The 17,068-nt window shown below is 39.4% G+C and overlaps 2 protein-coding genes and 1 long non-coding RNA gene across 5 annotated transcripts in view; 2 read left to right on the top strand and 1 right to left on the bottom strand.

Moving 5' to 3' along the window:
- The window catches only part of LOC128598972 (Na(+)/H(+) exchange regulatory cofactor NHE-RF2), a 61,571-nt gene extending 59,279 nt beyond the window's left edge, over positions 1-2,292 (bottom strand). The window contains exon 1 of the mRNA XM_053610236.1: positions 1,607-2,292. Coding sequence (XP_053466211.1) covers positions 1,607-1,813 — 207 coding nt within the window. The 5' untranslated portion in view covers positions 1,814-2,292. The remainder of the gene's footprint in view (positions 1-1,606) is intronic.
- LOC128598987 (uncharacterized) lies at positions 845-9,857 on the top strand. 3 transcript variants are annotated; one of them, XR_008384336.1, is made up of 7 exons: positions 845-970; positions 3,860-4,042; positions 7,574-7,612; positions 7,786-7,878; positions 8,027-8,128; positions 8,371-8,389; positions 8,476-9,857. It is a non-coding gene; the product is annotated as an uncharacterized LOC128598987 (long non-coding RNA). The 3 variants fall into 3 exon arrangements; XR_008384333.1 differs by lacking the exon at positions 845-970 and having other exon boundaries at positions 3,747-4,042; positions 8,476-9,058; positions 9,162-9,857; XR_008384337.1 differs by lacking the exons at positions 845-970; positions 8,371-8,389 and having other exon boundaries at positions 3,747-4,042.
- Positions 9,858-9,953: 96 nt separating this feature from the next.
- On the top strand, positions 9,954-11,186 carry LOC128598980 (kelch-like protein 10). Its single transcript, XM_053610248.1, has 2 exons — positions 9,954-10,188; positions 10,717-11,186. Exons 1-2 carry the CDS (start codon positions 10,031-10,033, stop codon positions 11,000-11,002), a joined length of 444 nt encoding a protein of 147 aa, XP_053466223.1. The 5' UTR covers positions 9,954-10,030; the 3' UTR covers positions 11,003-11,186.
- Positions 11,187-17,068: the final 5,882 nt, after the last annotated feature.

Below are 17,068 nucleotides of genomic sequence, written 5' to 3'. Positions count from 1 at the left end.
GAGGCGGGGTACACCCTGGACAGAGTCTCAGACAGCGTTTACAGGAAAAATCCAACTTTTCGTCAAACTTTCACATTTTAAGCAACTCACATGCAAGAAAAAATGCATGGAAACAATCTATTTAGAAGTACATATTTTAAAGTTTTTGTTTTTTTGATGCAAGAGAATCTGGGCTCAGCCCCGGTTGATTAGCAGTCCAGCTAACGCCCCTGGTGTCCCATAAAGGGAGGACTCCAACCTTATGCCCAGTGTTCCCGGGATTGGATCCTGACCAGGATAAAGCAGTTACTTAAGATGAATGGATGATGGTGTGCTGTAATACTGTAAATGAGCACAAATACACCAAGGTATTTAGAAAAGGGAAAAAAGTAAAAACACTACACAAGACCACTTCCTTTTTATTAAACTGAACTTTTAAAGTAGTAAAGTACAGTAAGTAAACTTGAGCTCAAGTAATTGCTTTTTGAAAAACGCTTCTCTGACTAGATCGTTCTAGAAACCCGTGCTGTTCTGTCACATCAGGTTTTTTTCACATGCGCTTTGTTTGCTCTTCATACACAACGGTCAAGCCAAACCACCCAAACCACCCGCGGTAGGAACGGAAGTGCGAGTATAGCATTGATGTGTTGTTCATGAACGATTCATTCATTTTGAACAAATCTATAATAAGGCTCGGGAACAACGAGATGTCTCAGACTGATTCGTTCATTTTGTTTGACCGCGCATGCGCAGCAACATCCCCATAAGTTCTGTACCGGAAACAGAAATTATTAGTTCACCTCGCGAGTCTTCGGGTTCGAGTCGTTCTTTCATTGCGTGGCCGCCCCACTGCATTCAGCCTATGGGGCGGTCACGCGATGAACGAATGACTCGAACTCAAAGACTCCAGATGGGAACTAATCATTTCTGTTTCTGGGGAACAGCCGTGACAAATGTGACGTGACAAAAAAAAAACGGCTCGGATCAGGAGGTGAGGTGACCTAACAGACTGCATCGCCTGAAGACCTAATGCTAAGCTATTAATGAATCATTTCTGTTTCTCATGATTCGGCCTTGTCTGCATTAGCCAAAAGTTTATTTTATTTATTCCAAATGTGATCAACGTTTGCGTGAGTACTAGATGTGTTGGGGGAATTTAACATGTAACATTTAATTATTTTCTGCTGTAATGAACGAAATGACTTGCAAAAAAGATCCGTTCATTTTGCTGAACGAGATTCAATGATCCGAACTTCCCTTCACTAATGTATAGACGGAGTTTTACGGTAACCAGCAGGCGCTCGGGGGGGAAACAAGCTGCAGTAAACATGCACACTTTCTGATTAATTAGCCTACTGCACGTAGGCTTTTCTTTTCTTTTTTGCTAGAATATATAAAAAATAAATATAATGCTCATTTTGCATAAGTGTGTTCTTGCGACACGATGGAATATACAATACAAAACAATGAACATCTCAGTTGTATACAAAACAAACTGTGTGTTAGTATGTAGTGAGAGTAGTGTGGGTTAAATAGTTATTCACTGGATTACTTGGTATAATAAGTTGAGATGTATGCATATGAGTGCGCGCGCGCTTGTGTGTTTGTGTGTGTGCAGGCTGCTTACTTGCTGATGGGTTTCTCTCTCAACATTTTCCCCGTTCACCTCCACCACTCGGTCCCCCGCGCGCAGTCCTGACTCCTCGGCTGGAGAAGGATGCTCCACTTTGCGGATGTACTGGCCGGTTTTTCCCTTCTCTCCGTGCAAGTGAAACCCGTAGCCATTCTCACCTTTGGTCATGCAGCAAAGCCGTGGTTTCAGATCGCTCGCCATGCTTTTCGCTTCAGCATCAAAAAAAAAAAAGTCCACGCGCGAATATAGCCGATTTTACCCCGTGATTAATCCCGAATAAAAGACATTAGCGCAGAAGCCTCGCGCTACAAAAGCACGTTGTCTTGGCTCAGTGCTTGATTCTGGGGCTAAGGCTTTACAGAGTGCATGACGCATAAAACGCGGCCAGTCGTCCTTTTCATTAAGCGTCAATATTCAGGATCCCAAACAGCACTTTATTACGCGAGCCCGTGTGTGTCCGTGTGTGCACCGTCCATTTGCTTGGTTTTGCGTTTGTCCTCCAGAACTGAAACAAATGCAATGTCTGAAATGATTAAGTTTATCAGTTGCATGTCAGCTTTAGTGATAATCAGCAGGAGGGTCCCTGTAGAACATCCTGACAGCACGAGCAACAGGCAACGTCCCCGTTAAGTCTCCCATCACTGTGTGTGTGCGCGCGTGCGCGCGCGCGCGTGTGTGTGTGTGTGCGCGCGCGCGTGTACAGCCCACACTGACTACACTTCTTCTGCTTCAGTGAAAGTAAAGAACCCCAGCGAAGACACTGCATGACTGCAGCTTTCTGAAACCCAGCACCGCCCTGCAGAAGTTTTCTGGAAAGATACTTGCTCACTGAATTTGCATGTTTTTCCCCCTTAAAAAAAAAAGCTGTTTGTGTGTTGTTTGTATTATTTAGAAAGCAATACACGGTCCAGGCGCTGGTTATGTCTAGGCATAAACTTGGACAGTCTTTTAAAAAGTCCAAACATTTATTCCACATTGACGTGAAAAAAGAAATACAAATGAAATTCATATGACAGAGTTTTTTGTTTTGTTTTGTTTTTTGTTTTTAAGAAAGACTTAGTGCTGGCACTGAAGAATGTAGAGAGCAGCTCAGTGTAAACACAAGGCGATGCTGCCGCCTATTGGCTGACATTGGCTAACAGTAGAAAAACTGCAGAACTGGACAGTAGGACATTTGAGTTTACAGAACAAGTGAACAGATGTATTTGGAGCCCTGCAGCAAGAATTGTACTTTACAATCCTGCTGAAAACAAACAAAACAATAGAAACCCTCATATAAGTTTTAATGGTTTTATTGGGAATTGTACTGGTTTTAATGGAAACTGTAATTGTACCTGTGGGTCTCTACTGGTAATTTGTTGCCTTCTGTTGGTGGCATGTTACAGTGCCCTCCACTAATATTGGCATCCTTGGTAAATATGAGCAAAGAAGGATGTGAAAAAATGTTTGTATTGTTTACCCTTTTGATCTTTTGTTTAAAAAAATCACAAAAATACTTTACTCTCATGGATATCAAACAATTGCAAACAGAATGCAGGTCTATATGTGTGTGTGTGTGTGTATGGTTCATATCACTAATTGTATAATTGGTTTTGACAGGTCTAGGTCAAAGGTCATCATCAATTACAATGATCTTGGCAGGTCAAAGGTCATCCGTCATTTTCTTAACAGTTGTCGTTAAAAGTCATCATCATCAATCCTAATTATGTTGAGTTGTATATCAAAGATAATGTTACATACATTCTGCACTTAGATCAATCAATCCTAATTATGTTGAGAGAATCACGCCAAAGAAAATATTACATATGGTCTACACTTATGTCATTAGCAATCGTCATTATCTTAACAGATGTAGGTCATCACCAACCGTCATTATCTTAACAGGTGAAGGTTAAAAATGGATAATGGTTTATATAATAAAGGTTTGTTGTAATCTGTTGCGTTCCCACACACACACATACACACACACACACACACACACACACACACACACACACACATACATACACACATACACATGCACACACATGTGCACACACCCACAGAAAAAGAAATTAAAATGCTACATCCAGTGTTTGTGTCATATTCAGAAGTTGAGGACATCATGACTATCATTGGTGATGATGGTGAAAATTCAGATGAGTTGACGTATATTTTACCTTCTATTTGCTCCAGCACAAAAAAATAGATACATTTAAAAAAAAATGTAAATAAAAAAAGCTCTCTCACATGTTCTGTGACTTATAGATACGAGTGATTTTGAAAATGGTGGTGCTATAGAAGAACAAGAGGAATTCAACTCCGAAGACAACATTCAACTCGACCTCGAATTACAGGAGATCTGCACAGCGTGGCATGAATTCTTCCGAGTAAAGACTGCTTTATTGGAAAACTTTGGACAGCTTGATAATACATTTCAATCTGATCGAGGTACAGAATTTGTCCCTTTACTGTACAGCATACTTGAAAATTTGAATAGATGCCTCACAGTGATCATAAAGTTGTATTATAAATTGTAAATAGATATAGCGCAGAAATGTCCGAAATGCAGTTCGGATACAGAGACTAAAAAAAATGAGAACCGAAAATACTCCATTACCTTATGATTTCAGTTATGATGGAAACCAGAGTCCTTCAAATGGTCTGTTACATCATGATCCGTACACAACCCTGAACCCATGTTTAACTGAAGCGATCAACCGGCTGAATGAAAGTTTAATTCCGTCACACCAGGTTGTTAGTCAGAGACCTAATCAGAGTACAAATTTCAATGTATTAAACACACCGATGACGCCATACGACATATTTTCTGAATTAAATCAGTGTCTGTTAGAGTTACAAAATAACCTAAATGAACATGGTCATTCAGTACAATTAAACCCTGATCTAATCGATGCAGTCAACCAGTTGAATGAAAATTTAAGATCGTCAGACCAGAGCAATACTCAAAATGAAAATCACAGCCGGAATTCCAGTCAAACTGTATCAAGCTTGTGTGGTCCACGGATCACCCCTTTTGATCCATAGTCATCTAGATGCCTTCTCAGCGGCATCAGTGATGTTCCTGATGGCTTATTGTGCAGTCCCATGAGTCCCAGAAGCTTGATGGCCCTGCAGAGCGACTAGCCAGCAAACCCTCTTCAGCCAACCTCAATGGGATGGCAGCAGGTCTTCTATCCCCTGCTATGGCATTCACCTGCCAACTCCTTGTACTTGGCCCTCTTCCGTTCAATCGCCTCTCCCATTCGGTCCTCCCAGGGCACAGTCAATTCCAATAGGTCCACCTGCCTTGATGATTCTGAAAAGAGGACCATGTCAGACCTAAGTTTGGTTGTGGCAATGGTTTTTGGGAATTTGAGTTGCCTTCCCTGTAGCTCCCCTGGTCAACCTGTAGCTGCCAGTCACGGATTGTTGCCAAAAGTCCCCCTGCTGGGTTCCTGCTCCGTGGTGGTTTCTCTCCAGCCCTGACAAATGCGATCAAGCACTGTGCTGGCTGCCAGTGCCTACTGAGAGAGATCCCTGTGCTGATGGCTTCTGCGATAACCCTTAGCACCTGGTTGTGGTGCCACCGATAACGTCCCTCTCCCAGGGCTTTAGGGCAGCAACTTAATGTGCTCCAGGGATCCTCTTCTTTGGCACAGAGAGCATGTAGGGGTGTCTATCAGGCTCCAGGAAAAGAGGTTGGTTGGGCTGGGGAGGACATTATAGACTGATTGGATAAAGAACTGGATTTGATGTGGCTCCGCTTTCCACAACTCTGACCACAAGATCTTTCGATCCATTACCTGTTCCCATCGAGTCCATGCCCTTTCTTGTTGCATCCCCACCATCCTGCTGATGCATCTTTCCTCCACCTCTGCTTGAATTTCTTCTTGGACCTGTCGACGGCTGTCCTTTCCCTGGGCCTGGTTGTATCAAGGTCTTTGGATCCAGCCAAGCCCTGCATGTCTTGACACCACTGTCCCCACCAGCACACTATGCCACAGCCGAGCTTCAGCCTGGTCGACTGCCTCCTGGGCCCTCCACTTTCTACCCATCCTCACCTCTATGCCAACTGAGAAGACTTGATAACAACCCAAAGCAAACCTCCAGATCAACAAAGGAATGGCTTCACCATCACAAGTCAAGAGCTAAATCCAATCAAAAATCTGTGTGATGACCTGAAGAGGGCTGTGCAGAATGCTTTTTCAAAGAAGAATGGCAAAATATTGCTAAGTCAAGATGTACCAAACTGATTGTCTCTTACCCAAAAAGATTGAATACTATGATAAAATCTAAAGGTGCTTCAACTAAGTATTAGTTTAGTTTAGTGTGCACACTTATGCAACCAAGTTATTTAGATTTTTTTTTCCCCCTAAAAGGATTCTTATTGTGTTTCACTTTAATTAATAGGTTAAAATTTCACAATATAGGTAGAAAAGGTTCTGACATGATTTATCTTGGTTTAAATTTTTTTACATCACAAAAACCTGCGATTTTAACAGGGGTGTGTAAACTTTTTACATCCACTGTATTCTATAGGAGCTATACACGGTCATTCCCTTACCATCTTGAAGTTAAAGAGAAAAAAATATAAAAGAAGCCAGAAATTGGAAACTCCTCTGTCCTGGAGATTGTTCTCATGAATGTTCCATAACATTTACGATAACTACAGCCATGGGGGAAAAGAAAGTACACCCTCTTTCAATTGTATTTTTATTTCTTTTCAGGAGTTAAATAACAGTTGTGTGATCCTCACCAACTTCTATAAACAAATAAATAACCTTAGATGATGATAATAAAAAAACACAACAGGTTTCAATACGTAGTAGGGTTTTTTTTTCCCTAAACGTAAACCAAATTTCAGAAACCAGGTGGGGAAAAAATAAATACACCCTTCCTACTTCCATGATCATTAATAGAGTAATAAACAGCCAGGCGTTACAGATGAAATATCAAGAAACATCAAGAAGTGTGATTACCTCTTGAAAAGCAGAACTTATGGCAGTTTGGTGTTCTGGAGCACATCATGTCAAGAAGAAAGGACATCAGCCATGACCTCAGAGAAGCAATTTATTGCTGCTAATCAATCTGTGAAGGGTTATAATTGAAATTCACCATTATCCAGTGAGAAGGATGGAGAGCCTTCAAGACAGTTGCCAATCTTCTCAGGAGTGGGCGTTCCAGCAAATTCCGCCCAAGTTCAGGCCGTTTAATCGTTAGAGTTATCAAGAGAACCCCAAGAGCTTCATAATGTGGCCTCTGTAAGCACATTTCTGGAGTATTGGCATCTTTGAAATGTTTGGCCAGAGCACTTGAATGGTCATTGCACCGCCTGTATCTAATCATTCTGAGTGGTTTTATAATTCATAAAGCTATTCACCTGTAGTTATGAGTAATTTAATGGGTTAGACAGCTAGAAATGTGGCGTCCATGTGCATAGTTGTGAATGTCATGCTGAAAGGGTCTGATTTTGACCAGCTTCAATTACCACTGCTGTGCAGGTTTGGGGTGCCACTACTGCAGGGGTTCCCAAACTTTTCCAGGGCGAGCCCCCCCAAATGGCATTAAAATTTGACCGAGGCCCCCCTTTTGCAAGATGTCTTTAAATCACATTAATAATACAGACCTCTGAATATATCCCCCCTTTTTTAATTAATAATTACATTTTTCATCTTTACATTACATTACATTAGGAATTGATTTTGTGTGTGTGTGTGTGTGTGTTTGTGTGTGTGTGTGTGTGTGTGTGTGTGTTTGTGTGTGTGGTTGTCTGAGAGTGAGAAAGACAAAACATACATTTATTTATTTTTCACCCGAAATTGTTGAGGCCCCCCGGGCGGCCCCTAAAAACCACGGCACTAGTGCATTGTTATTTATATGGAATTGGAAAACGTGTACTGGATTAAACAGAAAGGCACAGGTTTTGTTTCTACTATCATAGATCTCATAAATTCACTGATTTCGTTTTAATTGCCACAGGTCCAGAATCTGACTCCAGAAGCACTGGGACACAGTGATGTAAGTACAAAATTATTTTCTGTCAAAGTATTAAGATATTTCTGTCTCAATAAGGATATGTCCGAGTTACATTCAGGCCATAAAATACCGTTATTCTATATTTATAACACAGCAAACTGAGTTAAAAGGGAAAAGTGAATGTTTTCTCTAAATGTCATGTCTTTGTGTTACAGTTTTATCCCATTTGGTTGTGCTCATGGTCGGCTGAGTGGTGGTGGTCCTTGTGAACGTGGTTGTGTTATTAGTGGAGCTGATCCTAAAAGCACGTGAGTGAACGCTATAGTCCATGATCACTGTAAAAACATTAGTGTGAAATTACTGACATATTAATCGCAAAAATGTTATTGAAACCAGTCCATTTTAATGTATATACGTACAGAACTACAATTTCTTTTCTTTTCCAATTATAATTAGAAATAGAAACTGGCCAGCGTACGGTGGATCTGCGCATCATTCTCCTACCGACTGAATGCGTCTTTGCTGTGTGCTGCCTTGCTTTACAAATATCTGCTTTCTGTAAGTATAATCTACAAACACAACACAGTGTGTGATCAGATGTAGCTGGTCTGTGTACTTTTTTCTCATTCTATTGTCATATCAGTAACAGAACTAAAAAGTCTCTGACTCTGAATATATCCCTTAGATCGGACACTACACTCCGTGTATTTACAGCTGGATCGGTTTAGTACTTGTGCATGCTCTAAACACGACCAGTTTCTATTCTAAAACACTGTCACGTTTTCCCCCATCACACACAGGGAATAAGAACAGAGAAAGGTATGCGTGTATTGAGGAATATGAATATATACTATAGATAGATGTTTAGATAGACAATATGATTGTTTTTGTTCTGGTTATTACAGAGTTAGAAAAGACATCGACTGGCTGCAACGGGTGTAAACAGAAACACTGGGTGAGTACGTCACGGTGTAATATTAAACACGGAAGAAAAAACTGATCAACATCATTAACTTGTGCGGCTGTTACATTAAACATCATACAAACGGGGGCCCATGGTGGCTTAGTGGTTAGCACATTCGCCTCACACCGCCAGGGTTGGGGGTTCAATTCCCGCTGCTCTGTGTGCGTGGAGTTTGCATGTTCTCCCCGTGCTGCAAGGGTTTCCTCCGGTACTCCCGTTTCCTCCCCCAGTCCAAAGACATGTATGGTAGGCTGATTGGCATGTCTAAAGTGTCCGTAGTGTATGAATGGGTGTGTGAGTGTGTGTGTGTGTTTGTGTGCCCTGCGATGGATTGGCACCCTGTCCAGGGTGTACCCCGCCTTGTGCCCGATGCTTCCTGGGATAGGCTCCAGGTTCCCCGTGACCCTGAAAAGGATAAACGGTATAGAAGATGGATGGATGGATCATACAAACGCAGGGCTCACCTCCACAATGTGATGAACGTGAACTTGAGAGTCTGGCTCTTGCCCTCAGGGTCTTAGCAGGTAAGAAGAAAAAAAACAACAACACAAGATTGTTCCAGGTGTTATTACTGAAATATTAAATGAAAAGTTTAAGTTAATCATCAATAAGTGTGTGCGCATCTAGAAAAGCAGAACATACAGCGGTTTGGTGTTGTGGAGCACTTGGGTGTATCTGTACATCATTTTGAGAAGAAAGGACATCAGCCATGAACTGAGTAGACTGGACACACTCGTCTGATCACCTCAAGGATTGTTTTAAAGATGCTTGTAATCTGTTCTATTTTTTTTTTTTTTTTTTTTTTACGATCTTTTGTGTGACACTTAAATGTGAATTTCTTTTCTTCATGTTTGAGCCTCCTGTAGAATAGTTTTTATTATCTAATTGCTAGATATAATGACTGGATTTATTCAATTATTATTTTTGTTTAGTTCTTTTGCATTTCAAGAGTTAAGACTGATTGCAGCAAGGGGAAACATGGTGTGCTGTATGTTAAAACAGTGAGAATTCTTTTTCTTTCTTTCTTTCTTTTTACAAGTAAAAATGTAAAAATAAAATCTGTAAAGTTCTGTAATATATTCAGCCAGGTGAATGTGGTGCTTCCAGGCTTATTATAATATCAGTGTCATTATAATATACTGTGCTTGATGTTGGGCAACTTAAATTAAACACTAATCATGAAATCATGTAGTCATGGAGTTTGAGGACACAGCTTAGTGATGTAAAGCAGAGGGATTATTTCACAGGCTTCTCTCCGATAAATAAAAAGTACAGCAATAATAATAATAAATATAAAACAATGTCCCTCAAAAATAAATAAATACATAAGAGAAGCTACCGTTGATTCTGAGATCCTTCACTATGACATGAGCTGGTTCTAAGAATGCTGGAATTCCGTGATGCTGGAATTCTAGAAGTTCTGGTTTTTATAAAACAGCCCTGTGTGAACGCTCATCATCATCACTGCCTTTTACGAAGAAAATTACAGATCGGATATGAGTTCTGAGAGAGAGAGGAGTGCACACATGACACTGGGCGGTGTGCTGAACGAGATGCGGTTGAAGGAGGAGCAGTGCGACGTGGTCCTCAGAGTGGACGAGGTGGAATTCAAGGCCCATAAGATTATCCTCTGTGCGCACAGCCCATATTTCAGGTAAAAGGAAGAAAAACCCAAACACATTTATTCTTAAAAGTATCAGCTAATGGGCAAAATTATATAGCAGATAAGTGAAGGATGAAAGGATGTGTCTAAAAAGAGAAAACTGAGTAATAAAAAACAATATAATACAGTAGCTAATAAGTAGAGTAAAATAAAACCAATTCATAACTAGACAGGAAATTCAGTAAATCTTTCACATTATCACCATAGCAACTTGTGATGCACTGAGATTATAATAATTTGCTGACGTACAGTGTTTGTAAATACACAGATCCTCTTTAGTTGGTCGCTAATATCATCATCGACATTGTACATCATCTCATGTTTGTACTGTACCTGAGCGAACACACTTGATCGGCTAGGGTTACTCTGATTGGCAGGCCAGAGACACGCCCTCCGTTTAAACTCTCTCAAACTACAGCTTTCACATCATCATCATCATCATCAGGATTCCAATCCGTGATTTCCAGACTATAGAGCAAACTGTTGTTCCTAATATGTTTCCTTGTCCTGATATTCCAGAGCCTTATTCACGAAAGGGAGCAGCTCGGATCAGATGGTGTACACCATCATGAATGTATCTCCAGACATCATGGAGCTTATAATCCACTACATCTACACCCAGGATGTTCGAGTCACCACTGATAATGTGCAGGCTCTGTTGGCCATGGCCGATTACCTGCTCATGCGAGACCTTGTTCGCATCTGCTGTGACTTCCTGAAGGCACATCTCAGCCTGGAAAACTGCTTAGGGATTTGGCAGCACGGCAATGCTCACTCGTACAATGAGCTGCAGGATCAGGCCTAACCTACGCGTTGCATGTCACATCCAGGACATGAATATCGTCTGCGGTGCGGTGCGGTGAGCTGCTGTGTGATATCCGGGCTTCCCAACATTCACCGTCACGTACGATGACCTTCTGTAGATGTGGAGCTTTTAAAAACGCTATTAAACCACATCCCATTGGCAGAACTTCTGTCTCTGTCTGTTTTATTTCAAATGAGTTTATTCGTGGAACCGTTCCGGAGAGGTGAGGGGGCGCTAAAACATCTGAGGCTATTAAAAATCATTTCAAAATCAATGATTGTTTGAACCATGACTCACAAAAAACCTGACAAAATCTTTTTATTGCAATCCACATCTTGCTTTTAACCCCGTACCCATAGCAAAGTGAACAATGTCATGTTTTCTCATTAATGTTTGAAAATTTTTGTTAAAAAACTCCTTCCCTTGGTCAGTTTGTAGTTTTTTGGACTCTACCTGCCTTTAGAATGGAATCAAAGGCTTTAGTTACCTCGAGTCCGGTCTTGTTTCGTAACACACGTACCCAGGCATATTTGGATAAAATATCTATGCAGGTGATCATAAATTTCGTGTTGTTATTACTCTCTGACAGGTTGCTCATATCAACTAAATCAGCTTGACATTGTTCATCGATGTTCTTTACAAAAACCTTGTTTCTTTTAAACTTTGTAGATACTGGTTTATGTAGACTGTACACATCCTGCTCTGCTAACCAGTTTTTTTATTTCAGTATCATTAGCTCTTTTACCTATTTTCTGAACAATAGCTCTTTTCAAACTCTCAACACCACCATACAAACCAGGGTCTGACAGCATGTAATATATATTCTTCATCAATTGTTCAGTCATTTTCGAGTGTCAAGACAAGCATGATCAAACGCATCCGGGGAAAAGAAGTCCTATGTGTGTGTGTGTGTGCGTGTGTATGTATGTGTGTGTGTGTGGGAACGCAACAGATTACAACAAACCTTTATTATATAAACCATTATCCATTTTTAACCTTCACCTGTTAAGAAAATGACGTTTGGTGATGATCTACAACTGTTAAGATAATGACCGTTGCTAATAACCTTTAACAACAACTGTTAAGATTGTCATAAGTGTAGACCATATGTAATATTATCTTTGGCATGATTCTCTCAACATAATTAGGACTGAAGTGCAGAATGTATGTAACATTATGTTTGATATACAACTCTCAACATAACTCTCAACAAAATAACAGCTGCAAAGATAGGAGTCTTCTCCTATAATGCCTGATGAGGTTGGAGAATACATGGCAAGAGATCTGAGACCATTCCTCCATACAGAATCTTTCCAGATCCTTCAAATTTCAAAGTCCATGCTTGTGGACTTTCCTCTTCAGTTCACCCCACAGGTTTTCTATGGGTTTCAAGTCAGGGGACTGGGATGGCCATATCAGGACGTTGATTTTGTGGTCCATAAACCATTTTTGTGTTGATTTAATGTATGTTTTGGATCATTAGAAGATGTAACCACGGCCCATTTTAAGCTTTATGGCAGAGGCAGTCAGGTTTTCATTTAATCTCTGTTGATATTTGATAGAGTCTGTGATGCAATGTATCCTGACAAAACATCCAGGTCATCTGGCAGAAAAATAGCCCCAAAACATTAAAGAGGCACCACCATATTTAACCGTGGGCATGAGGTACTTTTCCATATGGCTACCTCTCTGTGTGTGCCAAAACCACCTCTGGTGAGGTGGTGATGTAGGTGACTTCGGATTGTGGTTTTGGAGACTTTCTGACACCAAGACGCAACTAACTTCTGCAATTCTCCAACTGTGATCCTTGGAGATTTTTTAGCCACTCGAACCATCCTTTTCACAGTGCGTTGAGACAGTATAGACACACGTCCCATTCCAGGTTGATTCATAACATTTCCAGTTGACTGGAACTTCTTAATTATTGCCCTGATGGTGGAAATGGGCATTTTCAATGCTTGTGCTATTTTGTTAAAGCCACTTCCCATTTTGTGAAGCTCAACAACCTTTTGCTGAACATCACAGCTATATTCCTTGGTCTTACTCATTGCTATGAATGACTAAGGGAGTTTGGTGTTACCTCATATTTATACCCCTGTGAAACAGGAAGTCATGGTTGAACAACTTCCTGTTCCTAGTCACCCAGGTGTACAAAAAAAAAGTAAAATATCAAAGGGAATATACTTCAAATATATTTTTCTCTCATAAGTTCATGAGTGCCAATAATTGTTGCACACCTATATTTAACAAAGTTTTTGTTTTATATAAACCTGCATTGTGTTTGTAATTGTTTGATATACATGAGAGCATAGTATTATTGTAATTTTTTTAACAAAAGATCAAAAGGTTAAACAATAAAGAAAATTTTTCACAGCCTTCTTTGCTCATATTTACCAAGGGTGTCAATATTAGTGGAGGGCACTGTTTGTCTAATGGATACCATTAAGGACCAATGTCCATAATACCTCCTACTACATAATGGAAACCATTTGGTAATGGATTTAATAGTTAACAGCTGATGGATAGTAATGCTATTTGTAGTGGAAACCATTAGAATTTCTGTGAAGGTTTCTATTGGGGTCTTTTTTTTTTTAGCAGGGAATTATTCAGCATTGCTAAAACTTCCCATTCTAAAAAAAACCCATCATCTTTAAAAGTAGTTTCCAAAAATCCAGTCATATAAGCTTTTGTTTGGTATTACACTTTTCTGTTTCCTTGAGCTTTTTTTTTTTTTTTTTGTAGCTTTAAACATTTATCCGGTTTATGCATAATCCCTGAGCCCTATTATCACTTTTCCTTCATGCTGAGAGAACATAAGTTTAGACCCTGACCCTTATTCATGAAAGTTTCAAGAACCATTCACAGATTTAATGCAACAATGATGTTGTGCATTACAAATACAGGCTGTACAAGAAGGGCTGGAGCAAACTGTACTTCCTGAGGAGGCTGAGGTACTTTGGTGTGAAGGGCCAGCTGCTGAGAACTTTCTATTAATCTATGTTTTGTTGAGTGCCATCTTTTTTGCTGATGTGTGCTGGGGGAGCAGCATTTCAGCTAAGGACACTAACAGAATGAACAAGATCATTAGAAAGTCTGGCTGGGTCCTGGGGGGCTAAAGTGTACACAGTGGACATTGTGGAAGAGAGGAGGATGAGAACCCCTCCCACTCATTCCATAAAATACTACAGGGATAGAGGAGTACACTGGGCAGCAGATGACTCCTGCCTACATATAACTAGATTATCTATATAAGTCTATAGGTCTACGCACCCTTGTTAAAATGGCAGGTTTTTGTGATGTAAAAAAAATGTAACCAAGATAAATCATGTTAGAACTTTTCCCACCTTCAATGTGAAATTACAACGTATAAGATATCAGAAACCTTGTAGGGGAAAATAGGAAAGTAACAAAGTTATGATAACCTGGCTGCATACAGTAAGTGTACACATCCTTTTATAATTGGGGATGTGGCTGTGTTCAGAATGAACCAATCACATTCAATCTCATGTTCAAAAGTAATTATCATACAGCTGTCATCAATGAAATTATTCTGATTAACCCTAAATAAAGTTTTGACATGATTTATCTTGGTTTACTTATTTTTACATCACAATAACCTGATTTGATACCTACATGATTTAAAACATTATTATTATTATTATTATTATTATTATTATTATTATTATTATTATATTATTTTTATTTATTTATTTATTTATTTATTTACTACATGTTTTACATACGACACAGCCCAATTTCCTCTCATATACAGAACATCAGTACCAGTTCATCCACAGGGTCACCTTACATATGAGCTGTTCAACAGATTCATTAACAACCACATACATTATATATTCCAGTGAAATATTCTTATAAATTCCACTGAAATGACCTCTTTTGAATGATCAACTATTTTTAAGAAATGTTGCCATTTGACAGATAAAACCAAAGTTCCATCGCCTTTCCAGATGTTGCACAATAGTGAGGAAGCGAACTCCTTGCCCCACTTAGCTTCCATAGTGTTATTATTGCACTTACTAGTCAAAAATGGGAGCTGCAATAGAGCTAAGGTCCATTGGGGAGGAATCACACTGCCCTATGCTTGCTCTAAGAACATTTTCAGTGTAGGAGAAGCAGACAGAATTACCATAGTGGCGGTTTGTATATCACATTGGGCTAGTTAAAAAATGGCATACAATGAGGGAAACAAGTGAATGTACATTATTGTTATTGTTATTTAATATACTTCCAGTGCATATATCCACTATGTCTAGAAAGGTTACATAAAAATAAACTAAGTTCTAGATGTAAATGCTCAAAAATTGTTCTGTACAAATCAGTTTCATTATTATAAATGATGTTGCAACTGGTTGGGAAGATTTCATGCAAGAAGTAACAATCATAGTGAAGGTGAAGGAGCTTCCTAATGTTAAATGTAAATACTAAACAACACTTGAATGGAAAAAGGTACAGTGCCACAGCAAATATGAAATAATGATAAGGAATGTAAGACCGAAGCCAGCAGTTACTCAAAACTAGACGCAGGACAACTTGAAAGCAGAAGGAACAACAATTACACAGAGAACAATAAGCAATGAAATGCACCACAATCATATCCATTCCTACACCCCACGTACAACTCCTCTGCTAAAACAGAAGTACAGAAATGCATGTCTAAAATCTTTTGGACAAATCAGAACTCTTTTGGAAGAATATACTCTGGTCAGATGAAACAAAAAAGAGCTCTAGGTATAATTCTGTTTGTCACGTGTGGAGAAAGAAATGTGTCTGATCCACCTCACCCACAGTGAAGTCTGGAAGTGGGAGCATCATGATATGGGGCTGCTTCTCTGCTTATAGAACTGGGGCATTGCATGTCATCGAAGGAAACATGAATGGAACAATGAACCAGCACATGAGTTGATGTACCAGGATAAGAACTGGATCTCATTGGCCAAGAAACTGAATCTAGGGAGAAGACAGATGTTTCAACAAAACAATGACTCCAAACATACAGCCAAAATAACTCAACACGGTGTTGTATGGCCTAGCCAATATCCTGACATAAATCCCATTGAAAATCTGTGGAGGATTTTGAAATTGCAATTCCAGCATAGGGACCCTCATAACCTTGGTGAATTGCAGGCAATTTGCAAAAAGGAATGGGCCAACATTGAACCACAATTCTGCAAAAAGCTGATTACTTCTTATAGTAGGTGTCTTTAAGCTGTAACTGCCAACAAACAGTACTTCGCAACAAAGTACTAATGGTGGTAATTTGTAGTGTCTGAATATGTTTTTTCCTATCAATTTTTTATTTTAACCATATTTTTTAAAGCCTATGTAAAGAATACACATTTGACCCCTTTCCAACAATATTTTGAGATCCATCTTTTCACACTGATGACAATTTAGGGACAGAACTATTACAAAAGATGTAAATATTCACTGAGGCTCAAGAAGGCAACTTGCTACATTAAGAGCCAAGGGGATGTCAACTTTTGAACAGGATAATGGGTGTAAAGTGTTATTATTGTGTCTTCTGAGAAACATGTAAATATTTTATGTAGCTTCTGAAGGGCAGTACTAAATGAAAAATAATAAAAGCTTTAAATAAAATAAAAAAGCAAAGAATGCTGGACCTGGAGGATTTTTCTGAAGATCAGTGGGCAGTTTAACTGCTCAGGACAAACAAGGGACTCATGAAGAACTATCACAAAACATAAACACAGTCGTTGATCATCCAGGTAACAAACAGTATTAAGAATCAAGCGTATGTACACTTTTGAACCGGTTCATTTGTGTAAATTCAGGTATTATTGTGTCTTGTGGACCATATGTGAACATCTGTTATGTGAAATAGCTTAATCTGGACAGTGCTAAATAAAACATAGTGCAAGTTTTATTATCACTCTTATTATTATTTTTTATTATTATTATTAACATTTTGCAGATTCTGCAAAGCATGTGTAAACCTATGACCTCAGCTATATGGCAAGACATCAAGACAACAGCCGTGTTATCATTTGTCATATTCAAACATTTTCAACAAGGTCAAATGTCTCT

The sequence above is a fragment of the Ictalurus furcatus genome, chromosome 2 (assembly GCF_023375685.1).
Source record: "Ictalurus furcatus strain D&B chromosome 2, Billie_1.0, whole genome shotgun sequence".
Lineage (NCBI taxonomy): Eukaryota > Metazoa > Chordata > Actinopteri > Siluriformes > Ictaluridae > Ictalurus > Ictalurus furcatus.
Note: the sequence above shows the minus strand (reverse complement) of the source record. Positions and strands in the feature narration are given on the sequence as shown.

Coding starts and splice junctions, on each gene's coding strand:
- LOC128598980 (XM_053610248.1), top strand. CDS start 10,031: ATGAGTTCTGAGAGAGAGAGGAGTGCACACATGACACTGGGCGGTGTG. Junction 10,189..10,716: donor GCGCACAGCCCATATTTCAG/GTAAAAGGAAGA, acceptor CTGATATTCCAG/AGCCTTATTCACGAAAGGGA.